At 44.9% G+C, this 14,638-nt stretch overlaps 1 protein-coding gene across 1 annotated transcript in view; it reads left to right on the top strand.

Annotated features, from left to right (window-relative positions):
• LOC113139618 (phosphatidylinositol 3-kinase regulatory subunit alpha-like) overlaps nucleotides 1–14,638 on the top strand; it is an 81,521-nt gene that overhangs the window by 31,977 nt on the left and 34,906 nt on the right. Inside the window, exons 2-3 of the mRNA XM_026322916.1 lie at nucleotides 3,841–3,915; nucleotides 4,516–4,593. Coding sequence (XP_026178701.1) covers nucleotides 3,841–3,915; nucleotides 4,516–4,593 — 153 coding nt within the window. The remainder of the gene's footprint in view (nucleotides 1–3,840; nucleotides 3,916–4,515; nucleotides 4,594–14,638) is intronic.

The raw sequence follows: 14,638 nt of genomic DNA, 5'->3' as shown, positions 1-14,638 counted from the left end.
ACGACACACATCGCTGCTGACACGTTGATGTGAAGTTCAGCTGTGTGAAAATCAGATTTTCAGATGTGTTCAACATGTTACAGGACTCGAAGGTCACACTGAGACTCACTGTGTGTAGCTGTTCACCAGAAAACTCCACGGGGTCGCGTTAATTAGTGCACAACGATAGCACCGTGTTGGCAAAACTGAAAACAGGCCTGGTATTTAAGTCTCTCCATGTTAACTGGAGTGGTGAGTGGAAATGGGACTGCAGGGACCAAAAACACCCTGGGTGGGACTGAACATGGGCGACACTGACATAAAGAAAACGGACTCAAATGAACGCATGAAGTGAGAATACTGTTCATGTTGTCACCAGAGTGTATGTGATGGCAGAGACATTGTCTGAATGAATGCATGTGTGTATTTGCCCGTACAGTAACCCTGTGTGACTGTGTCCTGCTTTCATGGGGCCGGTGGTCTGTTGGGTCTGTTGGGTCTGTTGGGTCTGTTGGGTGCCGGGGCAGCACACAGGTGGGGTTTTCTCAGGCCGTCGCAGGAGCTGATGTCACCACTGTGGAGGCTCTTTCCTGTGCACTGCTTAGGATTCAGCACACGAAGAAGAAATGTCAGGCTGACAGTTTTCATAGGAACCAGTTTCTTCACACATCAGCAGCAAAACTCGCACGTTGAGTAATCCGGACTCTGTGTGGGACTTTGAAATGTTTTCACCTGCACATGTAACATCCTGTTTCAAACACCAGGGATCAACAGGGTCTGACATGATAAAGTGTTTCATGGAGCATAGGGTTTTCAACATGCTGCAGAATCTGCTCGTACTGTTGGTTCAAATAAATATGAGCAAACAGACATTCAGCATGAGCACAGCAGGATGGATGCTCTGCAGATGTGGAGCTAAAGACGAGCAGAAGCAGCCAACAGCTGTAAACAAAGGAAGAAGAGGAAGAAGAGCTGCAGCAGCAGAAGAAGAAACCAGAGCAGCTGCCAAACAGAAGAGGAAAGTCATCACAAGAGAAGCAGCACAGAGGAGACCGTCATTGCAAACCTTCGCGTTGGTAACGAGATAAAAGCCGTCACACTCCAGCAGCCTGCAGGTCACCTCAGCTCTGCACCTCATCTCTCTTCCTTTTTTCTCCGTGGCTGCCTCATGCAGAGCAGGGGGAGGGTCCAGCTGCAGCACAGAGAGCTGCCGCCGCCTCAGCAGACCCCAGGACGAGCTGAGGGATGAGCTGAGGGGAGACGGCCACCGCACTGGGATTCTGTGACCTCATGTCTGTGCTGGACTTTGCGACACACAGTGCTGTCTATGGCACATCTGTAATGCTGCCACTCTCCCATCATCCCCACTGAGTCTGACGGCACTGAACTCAGACATAATACAGACATAATACAGACAAAACGAGTGTTGCCAGAGCTTGTCATGAGAGGTATTTTCATTTAATTCTGATTTTGATTTACTGAGCGTACGTCCCCTGTGAGCTCTCATCTATTTCAGGGTTTCTGTGTGGGTCGGAGGTTGGAGCCACTTTTGTTCAGACATCCAGGAGCTGTTTCAGTTTCTGGCCTATTCAGTCATTTTTTCATAAAGGAACAATTTGTGAAAAACTCTTTTCTTTTTGTCCTGCTGAAATAACACACTTGATCCTCTCACAGCTGCTCGTGACCTCTGTCTGCAGCAGCTTTCATTTAAAGGCCCTCGGTGGAGTTGGGTCTGGAGTCCGCTGCCCCCTGCTGCTGTAGCATGTTACTGCAGGACTGAAGTCCTGCTGCAGAGAGAGAGTGGATGAAGATCAAATTTACCTCGAGAATCAAAGAATTTCTGCTTTTATACTCAGCGTTGACAGTATTTGACCTAAATATGATGAAATAAACATCAAGAGGGAATATCCAAATATATGACTCATCTGCAGCCCCTCAGGCATCACACAGCTCAGCTGCAATATAAGCATCTCAATCTATAACGCCACCGTCTTATCTGGATATTTGGTGTGTGTGTGTGTGTGTGTGCGCGTGCATTATCACTTTAAATTGAAGAGAATAGCAGGTCAGGGTCTACTTGATAATGCCAACTGCACTGATCAATAAATCATTTTCAGAAATTGCTGATTGGAGACCACAGCTGTCTGTAGGGAAAACCTGTGTGTGTGTGTGTGTGTGGTAGAGTGTAACGAGTGAACACCTCTGAGAGACACGCACACACACACACACACACACACACTGTTCATCCCTATGTGCAGTCTTCACTGTGTAGCCTGATATGTGTTTATTGTGTGTGCTCAGCTTCACTCGTCTTTATCTTTTCTTCCCTTCGTTCTCGTCTTGTCCTCTTTTTATTTCCGCCTTCTCCGTCCTGATCTTTCCATTTTCCTTTGTTCTCGTTTCCTCTTTTCCTCTTTAGTCTGTCTCTCTTCCTCCTTTGTTCTGTCTTTATCTCTGTTCCTTTCTTTGTCTTTCTGTCTCTGTCTCTTGCCTTTGTTCTCTTTTTCATCCTCTCTGCTTTTGTCCTCCTCTTCTCTTCGTCGCTCCTCATCGGCTCAGGGTAGAACATGCTCACTGGCGATTGACTGAACCTGGAGAGGTTTAGTGCTGAGTGGGGGATGGGATGTTCTTGATTGGATTTGATTGATTGGAGAGGATAAGTGCTGCTGTGTGATGGTCGCTTCTCATCCTCTGCTGGAAAGGAGCGTTTTTATCCATGTGGTGTTTTTTCTGTCGTGTCAGTTCAGACTCAGCTTTTATATAAAATCACTGTTGTTTTATTTCACCTTCTGTTTGTCCTTGTCTTTTGTCTTTTTGCCCTCCCCTGTCTTCTTCATGTGCTGCTCTTTTCATTCCTCTTTCATGCACTTTGTTCTCCTCTCTCTCGTTTCCTGTTCCCTTCTTTTCTTTTTGTTCTGTTTCTCCTCTTCATCCTCAGTTTATTGTTTGTTTCTTTGTTGTTTTCATCCTTTTTCCTTTCGTCATTATTTGTCTTCTACAGACTTTTATCGTCCTGTCCTTTGTCCGTCTTGTCTTCTTTTGTCCCTTTTGCCTTCCTGTCTCTTCCTCCTCTCCTCTTTTCTTTCTTTGTACTTCTGGTTCTCTCTTTTGTCCCCTGCTCTATTGTTCTTGTCTTTTCTCCGTCTTCTCTGTTGTCGTCTCTGTCCTCCTCTGTTCTCTCCCCTCGCTGAGATATTGCTTCTGTGATGCACTGTGACAATGACATTAATGGAAGCACTGTACATTTAACGAGCTATATCTCTAGAAATCAGATACACACAAACACACACACACACACACACACACTGAAGCACACACCTGAAACACCACACATAACTGGAGCTCGGATAAACACAGTCATTGCAGGAGCTAAAGCTGTGTACACCTGCACAAAAGATGAATAAGACTTTTGAATAAGACTTTTTGTGTTTGTGTGTGTGTGTGTGTGTGTGTGTGTGTGTGTGTGTGCATAGGTGGATCAGTGTCAGTGAACCACATGTGTGTTGTGATATGACACAACTGTACCAGCAACAAAGCGAAGCTGGAAAAGTGAGGGAGGTGAAAAGGAGCAGAAAAAGGAGGCTTGAGTGGGGGAAGAGAAAACATAAATAGATGTTTGATGATCGACTGGTGGAGATGGTGTGTGTGTGTGTGTGTGTGTGTGTGTGTGTGTGTGTGTGTTTGGATTTGACTAAACTACAAGGCTCTTATTGAATTTGCTCACCACTCTGAGCTGTCAGTCATACCCAGTTTTCTTGTGGAAAAAGCCTGAACATGGTTTAGTTTGCGTGACCTCAGGTTCTTACTGTGTTTCTTCTATTAATTAGTAATAATAATAATCATGATCTCTGTGTCTGTCAGGTGTGGAGGTGGAGTTTCTGTCTGATGTGGCTCCTGTGGTTGTTTGGAGACTCATCGAAGCCATCGACAAGCACGGTGAGAAAAACCAGAGTGAAGTGCACACGTTCATCAGAAAACCTCTTATTTAAAGCAGCAGCTCAGTGTTTTCTGTTCACTGCTGTAACTCCCTCCCACCACAAACTCTGCAGACATGAATTAAAGATGTATTGTTATAATTTAGTGAGGTTCAATTGTGTTTTATAGGATTTACAACCTCAGTGCAGTTTCCTCTGCTTCGTGTCTTTGTGCTAAGCTACGCTAACAGTGTCTCCAGCTCCGTACACACAGATATGAGACTGATCTCCATGTTCTTATTTCTCAGTGGAAGAAAACTTCAACACTATTAAAGTGGCTTATTTTTAAAGAAAGAAAATCACAATAATAGATAAATGGGCTGTAGTTCTGTCTTCAGAAGGCAGCAGATTATACATAATAATCCATGTGGACTGGATGAAAACCATCAGTTTCCCAACATCAGCAGCCTGGGGCGGTAATGGCAGATGTACTGTGGTGTGTAAAGCATAATGTACATATCAAGCTGCCATAGCTCAAAGGAGGAACATATTTTCATGGTAATTTTCTCTGCTGACGTCCTCTCAGCTCTTCCCTGGTTTTTGTTTTTTTTTTTCCCTGCAGGTCTGAACAGTGAGGCTCTGTATCGAGCCCCTGCAGCCTCCGCTGGACCTGCAGATCTGCGGCAGGCCCTGGACTCAGGTACACCCTCAGTCAGTGAATTGATATGTCCTGCTACTAGCTGTTATATGTCCGATGACATACTTACTGCTTATAACATTCATCACATTCGTCCGTGTGTAACTCAGAAATGTACAGAATTAACGTGAAGTAGTGAAGTGGGTGAAAGGAAGACACCGTCAACAGGACACAGAGAGACGGAACAAGGTCTCGAGTGAACTCTAAAAATGCAACGTGCAGCACATCGTCTGTTTTAAATTCTCTACAGCTACAGATTCAGATGTTGTGCTATTTTCTTGCTGCTTTACCTGCTGAGGGAAAAGTCAGAAACTTCTGTGTAAAATAGATTCATTCTTCAGGCTTAGATCTCTGCTGCAACAAGTGGCTCCTCACAAACACCCACAGGTCCAAAACACCAAACCCTCCCGCTCTCCTCTTTCCACCCAGACCAGTACAGACTCCTGCTGAGACCGGACTGGGCCGTACGACACTGCTGAGGCTGACTGGAGCTGAAGTCACTCACACAAAAATAAGTTGGCCAACTTTTAGTTGCTGAAGTTCAGGGCTGGCACCACCAGGGAGAGCTCTGACTCTGTACTTAATTTCGGGACGGAGGGGAACTCACAAAATGAGACTCTGGACTCGACTTGTGGGAAGAGACGGGAGGAAAGATATCAAGGAGTCATATCACCTACAGCAACACGCTATTGATTAGTCCTTCCATCTATGATATGATGGGCTCGTTAAATATAGACTTTTCTGACTGGACTCTGGTCTGTTACGCTAACTCACCTGCACGTCTGAAGGAAATGATTAGTTTTCCTGTAGTGATCAGCCCACTTTCCCCTTTTCGCTCTTGAATGTTGATTTTGTTAATACAAAGCACTAAGAGAAGTTAAGGCTGGTTTCATACTTGGATCAGGGAGAGAGAGAGAGAGTCTGCTGTCGATTTCAGAGGAACCCTGCCTTTCATTTGCTTTGGACTGATGGATATTCAATAAGATGCATTGTAAGTGTTTCTCTGTTTGAGTTAAAAAAAACATTAATACTAGCTGGAAGTTAGTTTTATACAAGTTCATTCTGGCAGCTGTGCGAGGTAGCACTTCAAACACTGTTTGAGTTTCAGCTCCATAAAAGAGCATAGCAGATCAGTAAATTGCACAAAGCACCAACCCTGTCAGTCTCTGATCACTTTAGAGGCTCCAAAGGGAAATGCACACTTGTACCACTCCAAGGTTTGTTTTCTGCGTTTGGAGGGAAATAATTCCCCTTGAAGTTCATAGTTTCTGCTCATAAGTTTCAGCTGGAGTGGAAAAGTTTTATCTGCACAAATATACAATGAATTTATGGGATGCCTACTGCTCTTTAATCAGCCTCCATGTTGTTCTCAGGGAGGAGTCGGCTGAGGTTTTACTTAAAATCGTTCCTGGTGGTAATTTCAACCCCTGACTCATAAAGTCCAGTAAAATGAGACCCAGGTTACGAAACTGGGAAATTCTCTAACGTGTGTCAACTTTGTTTCTGAACAAGGATCACAAGACTCTAAATGAAGATAAATCACTTGTTAAGATGGAAATTCTTTTCATGCACTGAAAAGAATTTCCATCAGGACTGAGAGTGAAAAAGACATAAACATATATAAACACACACACACACACACACCTGTGCGAGGTTAGCACTGGGCCAGTGAGTGAAAGGAACTGACATGTAGGTACTCAGAGGAATTTAACATGCAGGCTTGACACATACACCCACATATACGTTGAGACAGAGAGAGTGCTGCCTGAGAGAAAACCTGTGCACGTTGTGGTGGACAAGGCAGAGAAAGGCAGCCGCTGACGGCTCACGGTCACACCCGGTTTATGTACGGTCAGAGGACTAACGCACGTGGACAGATCCTATGGAATAAGTCTAAAAAGTGGTCTCTTCTGTAGAGATCCGTACTGACGTGTGGCTGTGAGTTTACCAGAGCACACATGAAGGAAAGTTTGGTCTGAATGTTGGAGAGCAGGGAAGGATGGACCGATGACTGTGAGAAAACCTGAGGAAAAAGTGCGGAAAGCCACCAGAAAGAAAAAGAAATGTCTGCGCCGCTCTGTCTTGACGTTACAGTCAGAGCTGTCTCTTCCTGTCTTGTCTCATTATCAGGTTGTCAGTGTGAAGGGAGCACACAGATGAACTGAAGGTAAAGTGGAAACATGAAAAGATTCTGACTGTCAGGCCTGTAGCTTGGATTTCAAAATACTCCAGTCTGTAAAGTCGAACATAAAGGAGTAGATTGTGTGACAAAGCCTCCTCCACAGTCCTGATGGTGCATTTCTAATGGAGATACACTGAACTCTTTATGTTTGTCTACTGGCCTGTGAAATCAACATATATCTGGGTATAGAAACATTGTACTGAACAGAGGACGTGAGTTTATATCTGACCAACATGAATTATCTTAGATTGAACTGAAATCCTTACTAAGCGACAGGCTGGAGGTGACTGTCCTGTTTAATCTAACTGCTGGTGGGAAACTGCTGCTCAGAAAACAAAACAAAACAGATTCGTGTTGTCTTGTCTGCAGTGCAGCTTCAATCAGCGGTGAGTTTGCAGAGCTGCAGTTGGATGGACACACGTACTGTATTTGCTGTTTGTATGACACGTTGATGCTGTTTTGTTTGTAGTGTGTATTAAACATTATACCCTGGTAATGAGGAGCATGTATATACTGCAGGGAACTAGTGTAAACTATGGATTAGTGGCTCCTTCATTCTCTACAGTTCAGAACTGACTGTCTCTGTTGTGTTTATAACTTGGAATGATCTTCCCTGTTAGTCCTCATGGTCGGATATTCACACGTAGAAACACAGACGTGCTGGGGCAGCATGGTGCAGAAGGCCAGTGCTCTGACCACCACACGGTTGATACATAGATAAAAAAGTTGTGTGAAAGTTGTGTGAAAGTTGTGTTTTTACATTTGCCTTATTGTTACTGTTTTAGGTCTTAGGTCTTGTTGTGGTCCCTGTACCAGCAGTGGTTTTACTGTCAGTGCTGTCTGTGGATGTAGCGGCTTTAATGGGGCCAGTGCTGCCTGAGCCTTTGTTAACGTGCAGCGCGAGGTGAGACAGTGCAGGTTATGGCGGACGTCAGTGTGCTGCAGCTTGGGTTTGTTTTGCTGGTTTGATGTAACATGAACTACCGTGCAGGAAGAGTCAGAGCTGCTGCAGTGCTCTGCCTCTCTGTTGTGTGTCTGTGCTGCACGGCTGATGGAACAACGTTATGTAACACAGGGTTGTTGTCTGCGCTGTGCAGAAAGTGTGAGGTTGTTCCACAGCCTCAGATCCTGTCACATTAAACCGTGTGTGGTTCATATGTGTCCCTATGAAACCCAGTGTTTTATATGTGTGTGTGTGTGTGTGTGTGTGCGTGTGTGTGTGTGTGTGAGAGAGCGAGAGAGTCACACAGGCTCAGAAAGCTTTCCAAAGCATTACCTCATCAAGTTGACCTCCGATTGGTACACTGCCCGAACGTTGCCATGGTGATAGCTAGCCGTTTTTAGCTGGTTGGTTCTGCCGTGCCCACACAGCGCTCGGCGTGTTGGCCCAGGAGCTGTGAGTGTGGGAGTGTGTTTCTCTCTTTGTGAGGACCAGGCTCAGTCTGAAAGTGCTGAAATGTGAGAAAAGTGAGGACGTTTTAGATTGTGAGGACTTTTTTGGACCCTAGGGTCATCGTGAAGAGTGAAGACATTTATTTAAAGACAGGATACTAAAGATATGTTGATAAAGAGCATGGACGTTTTGGAAGACTTGTGTAAGAAAAAAAGGCCGTATCATGGCAACTTCAACTTCCTCTTGACGAGAGACGAGCTGGAATGGACGCTGCTGATCACTGAGGAAGGTTTCAGTCCTCATGGTGTCCAGGTTGGAGTTTTTGCCAACGAGCTCAGAGGTCACAGGTCACAGGTCACAGAGAGGAAAGATCACAGACACACAGCTGACTCCCAGGAGTCTGGCTGGAAATAGGTGAAGTCTCCCTTTAAGATCGAAGGTTTAGTGAATACGTTATGTCAGAGAGGGTCCTCACAAGTGTAGCTGCCCAAACGTGCCCGTGTGTCTGAATAAGTGGACATATGGGTGTTTGCATCACTGCTGGGTTTCTGTGTATGTGTGTCAGTGTCTTGTGTGTTCACTTTGACCCAGTTTGAATGTGTGTGGTGATTACACACTCAAACACACACACTGTGCCGCCTTGTCAGGCACACAGTGGGCAGCCTCTGTTTTGGAAACGATGAGTCACGTTGGCTCCGACTGCAGCAGAAAATACTGTGTCGTCGATTCAACCTGCGCACCGACATGTTCAACACGCACGAGAACATGCTAAACACACAGAGACGCACTGCGGGTGTGTCCGCGCACACACAAACAATAATCACCTGTTTTTGTGTTTTCATTTCTCAAACTTTGCAGACATAACGAGAGTCTCATCCCTCTCTCCTCCTCCGCCTCCTGCTTCACATAGATGGAGACATTCGTTCTCCCCGTCCTCCTATCCAATCTGTTAACCGCTCGCCAATAACAACCTACCGACCAATCTGCAGCCCTGGAACCATTAAATAATCTTTTATTTTACCCCGCCTCCGTCATGTACTCTTCAATCTCATCTTCTGTCTCTTTCTCTCCCTCTTTTTGTTCACTCATTCATCACTGTCCTTTACTTCCCCTCCCTACTTCGGTGACAGGAGCCGCTGAGTTCAGCAAAACACAAATTAAAAACGCTCCTCTCCTCCATCTCTCCATTCTTCTCCTCCATCTGCATCCCTCCGTTCCCCTCCGTCCATTCTTCCTCTCGTCTGTCGGTATCCGGCTCGCTATTGGTCAGAGGTGATGTCATCATCTTCCACTGGCGCCCGTCAATAACCTATTAGAAGCCGGAGTTTTTACAGTCATCTGGGGAGTAAAGAAGTGCAACCACATACGCTCGAGCACACACTCACGCACAATGGAGGTGAAGTGGAAACAGATAAAAGCCTCGAGCTGTGTCTGTGTCCTAATGGGGGCATTTGGTAAAACTGATGAGTGGTTCTTTGTCACCGAAAGTTCCCCAGGTCGTCCAGGGTGGAGGAAAACACTTAGCAGCGTGTCGTTCTTTGTCTGCATCGTTGTAGTTTGCACTTATTCACCAGGGAGGGAAGAATATGTGCAGTAAAGAAGGTTGGAAATGTGAAGCTTCACATTCACGTCGGATGATACTGCACCGACCTCCAGCACTGAACCCAGAAGAAACATGTTCTTTATGTGGTGAGACAGGGTTTAGGGGCAGCTCTGACACGGTTTGGAAGCTAAAACAGTCAAGTAATGTTCTTATCAACAAACAAAAGTTTACAACACTGGTGATGTTTTCTAAAACCTGGGCACCAGCTCCTGGTCTTCCCAGCTTTTGTTTGCACATTGCTGAGGAAACCACTGGCTGGACTGTGTACTGGTCACCCATGTGCACGTGCACGTGCCCATCAATAAACTGCTCCTCGGTGCTACCGGAGGTCAGATACTCCACTGGGTACCTTTAAGTTGCTGCTGCACTAATTGGTATTCTGTGCCGATATCACCTCTGTCTTTGAAAATGCATCCATCTCTTGAAGCCTCAGATGATTTGTTCTCCTCCACAGTGGGCGCTTTATGGCAGTGAATTACAGTGACTGTGACTGACTGACTGAAATTCCTCCTTCTCAGCAAATTTAAAGGCTTATCAAACATGTCAAACGCCGCACGGCCGACCACAGCTCAGGACTGGACTTTCCACAGCTCAGGACTGGACTTTCCACAGCTCAGGACTGGACTTTCCATTGCATCCCCTGGCTTGTTGATCACTTTGAGACTAAAACTGTGTCACAGTGTATTTCCCAGTGTGGGTCTGTACAAAGGCGACTGTGCTCTACAGCTGTGGCTGTGTTTTTCCACACTAAGCTGACTTTCTGAGCTTTGTCTTCACGTGGGAAACATCAGAAAGTGAAAATGTGAAATGAATCACAATGAAAAGATGAGTAATATTGGCAGAGTGATCTGATGACACACCTGCAGGAGAAGCTGTTGCATCGAATCCATTGAGGACAACAGAAAACCACCGTAACAACCGTATCAGACGGCGACCCAACACCGTGTTGTGAATAAACAGCTAGCTGCAGCAGTCGGTCGACCAAATGCAGCAGCGTACGTCTCCTCCAGCTCCTCCCTGCTCACCGAACGGGCTCACAGCATCAATGATGTCATCTCTTTCACAGCGCTGGTGTGTCTGACAGCACCGAACACCACAGCACCGCTCTTTCTCTGCCTTATCTCTGTGTGCTCGCTTCCTGTCTCACGTTATCCCCGACATATGTTGCCCTGTAACACGAAGAGCTAAAGTGATACCTGTGGCTCCGCCGTCTGTTCCCAACAGACACATGCACAGCTTGGCTTTGCACATCTTATTATGTCTCCCTCCCTTTCGCACCTATAAGCCAAACTTTTAGTCATATCTTGGGCTAAGCCTTCCAGGTAGACCTTTCTTTTGAAAATCACTGGACTTGTTTACAGAATGGAAACAGTACGCCTCTAAGTTCACTGTCCTGAATTTAGCATGTCGACTCAAACATCATGGTGCTTCTCTCAGAGCAGGTTTGTGGCTTTTTAAATCTGTCATATAGTGTTTGAAGTGAAAAATGAAACATGGAGGCAGTGCATGGAGCTCAGGAGACAAAAACCAGATCTGTGTGAGATATGTGCTTCTTTCACAGCAGCCAGTTTCTCTTTCAATGCCAATTCTCCCGCAACTTTTATTCCTTCATATTTGGCCTCTGGATGAACTTGGTCTCTCTCTCTCTCTCTCTCTCTCTCTCTCTCTCTGTCTCTCTCTGTCTCGGTCTCTCTCTTCTTTTTGTTCCTGCAAATCTCCCATTCTCTCTGTATTTGACTCCTTTATTTCTGTCTCCCGTCCTCCTGTTGCATCTGAGTCCATGTTGTGGTAACACTGTGTGTGAGATCAGAATGCCAAGGACAGATGGGGAGAGGGGAGTGTGTTCACACAGTGTGTACTAATACATTTCCACTGATGCACAGCAGCAGTGAGGGGAAATATTTGAGTGTATTCAGTTAGAACAGAACAGGTTCATAGGGTTCAGGCAGAGATAATCACACGTCCTGATCCCTGTAGCCTTCCTTCTGCAGTCTTAACGTTTTTTCCTCCTTCCTGTCTTGTTTGCCTTGTTTGTTTTTCTCTGTTCGCTTCTTGCCTGAAATGTTCCTCCGCTTTTTTCCAATCACTGTTTTTTAGGATGAGGAACATAAAGAGAGTTCTATCTGTGTTGGTTCCAGTTTTGAAGCCGAAATCAATCATCGTGGTTCAGTCCCCTAAATAACAAACCAAGTAACTATCCAATGCTCTTTAGTTTCTATAGGGTCCAGGTCGCACCAAAACGTGGCACAGCAACAGTCCTGGGTCCTCACAAAGCAGGTTCTGGAAGCTTGATGATTCCCATGTGTTTGTCGAAGTACAGATACTCTTGTAAAAGTAGAAGTACTGACTCAACTCCGTTACTCAAGTAAAAGTAAGAAAGTCTGAAATGTACTTAAGTAAAAAAGTAAAAAGGTTTTTTTCTCAATGCATCTTTTGATAACTCCAGAAAACTAAAATAGTTCAGCACACAAAAAGAAATTCTTCTTCTTTTATTAACAACCTGCTCAGTTCTGGGACAGGGAACAAAACCCAACACATTCACCATGAATCATTCATCGAACACTTGGATGAGGAATGTCTCGGACTTTTCCAAATCTGCTGCATCGTCTCCCTGGATCCGTTTCTTCCTCCACGTCTCACTGCAGGTTTTAACCTCAACACTCACTGGATTTCACCCTCCAGTTAGTTAGTCACGTCTTTTACGTCGTGTCGCCATCTGAAAAAGTAACGAGCCTGTTTTGATAATCTAAGGAGGAGAAAGTACAGACGTTTGTGTTTAAATGTAGGGAGTAAAAGTAAAAAGTCAAGTAAAGTACAGATACCTGAAAAATCTACTTAAGTACAGTAACGAAGTATTTGTACTTTGTTACTTTCCACCTCTGGAGACACTAACGGAGGAAACTTGTAGTCTCCCTTTCGTTAAGGAGGACGACACTGGAAATATTCCATACGTGTTGGTTCATTTGTTTATTGAACAGATAAACACTGTTACATACAACAGGCGTCTACATTTTAGGCTTTTAAAGGACATACACTTGTTTCAAATACACATAGAACCAAAGCGATGACACAGCACCCCGTGTGACCTGTACATTAACACATACAGTGGGTATGGAAAGTATTCAGACCCCTTTAAATCTTTCACTCTTTGTGTCATTGCAGCCTTTTGCCAAAATCAAAAAAGTTCATTTTATTTCTCATTAATGTACACTCAGCACCCCATCTTGACAGAAAAAAACAGAAATGTAGAAATTTTTGCAAATTTATTAAAAAAGAAAAACTGAAATATCACATGGTCATAAGTATTCAGACCCTGTGCTCAGTATTGAGTAGAAGCACCCTTTTGAGCTAGTACAGCCATGAGTCTTCTTGGGAATGATGCAACAAGTTTTTCACACCTGGATTTGGGGATCCTCTGCCATTCTTCCTTGCAGATCCTCTCCAGTTCTGTCAGGTTGGATGGTGAACGTTGGTGGACAGCCATTTTCAGGTCTCTCCAGAGATGCTCAATTGGGTTTAGGTCAGGGCTCTGACTGGGCCAGTCAAGAACGGTCACAGAGTTGTTCCGAAGCCACTCCTTTGTTATTTTAGCTGTGTGCTTAGGGTCATTGTCCTGTTGAAAGGTGAACCTTTCTGAGGTCCTGAGCACTCTGGAAGAGGTTTTCTTCCAGGATATCTCTGTACTTGGCCGCATTCATCTTTCCTTCAATTGCAACCAGTCGTCCTGTCCCTGCAGCTGAAAAACACCCCCACAACATGATGCTCCCACCACCATGTTTCACTGTAGGGATTGTATTGGGCAGGTGATGAGCAGTGCCTGGTTTTCTCCACACATACCGCTTAGAATTAACGCCAAAAAGTTCAATCTTGGTCTCATCAGACCAGAGAATCTTATTTCTCATAGTCTGGGAGTCCTTCATGTGTTTTTTGGCAAACTCTGTGCAGGCTTTCATGTGTCTTGCACTGAGGAGAGGCTTCCGTCGGGCCACTCTGCCATAAAGCCCTGACTGGTGGAGGGCTGCAGTGATAGTTGACTTTGTGGAACTTTCTCCCATCTCCCTACTGCATCTCTGGAGCTCAGCCACAGTGATCTTTGGGTTCTTCTTCACCTCTCTCACCAAGGCTCTTCTCCCACGATTGCTCAGTTTGGCTGGACGGCCAGGTCTAGGAAGAGTTCTGGTCGTCCCAAACATTTTCCATTTGAGGATTATGGAGGCCACTGTGCTCTTAGGAACCTTGAGTGCTGCAGAAATTCTTTTGTAACCTTGGCCAGATCTGTGCCTTGCCACAATTCTGTCTCTGAGCTCCTTGGGCAGTTCCTTCGACCTCATGATTCTCATTTGCTCTGACATGCACTGTGAGCTGTAAGGTCTTATATAGACAGGTGTGTGCTTTTCCTAATCAAGTCCAATCAGTTTAATTAAACACAGCTGGACTCCAATGAAGGAGCAGAACCATCTCAAGGAGGATCAGAAGAAATGGACAGCATGTGAGTTAAATATGAGTGTCACTGCAAAGGGTCTGAATACTTATGACCATGTGATATTTCAGTTTTTCTTTTTTAATAAATTTGCAAAAATTTCTACATTTCTGTTTTTTTCTGTCAAGATGGGGTGCTGAGTGTACATTAATGAGAAATAAAATGAACTTTTTTGATTTTGGCAAATGGCTGCAATGACACAAAGAGTGAAAAATTTAAAGGGGTCTGAATACTTTCCGTACCCACTGTAAACTATCAGTAGGTTCATTATAAAGGACCAAGGTGCAGAAACTAATAGTGATCCTAACATTATAGAGGATCTACACACTCAGACCTCAGATATTATAACATGCAAAGATGTGATAAAACACACAGGACTAAAGAAGAACA

This window comes from Mastacembelus armatus, chromosome 4, assembly GCF_900324485.2.
Source record: "Mastacembelus armatus chromosome 4, fMasArm1.2, whole genome shotgun sequence".
Classification (NCBI taxonomy): domain Eukaryota; kingdom Metazoa; phylum Chordata; class Actinopteri; order Synbranchiformes; family Mastacembelidae; genus Mastacembelus; species Mastacembelus armatus.
Note: the sequence above shows the minus strand (reverse complement) of the source record. Positions and strands in the feature narration are given on the sequence as shown.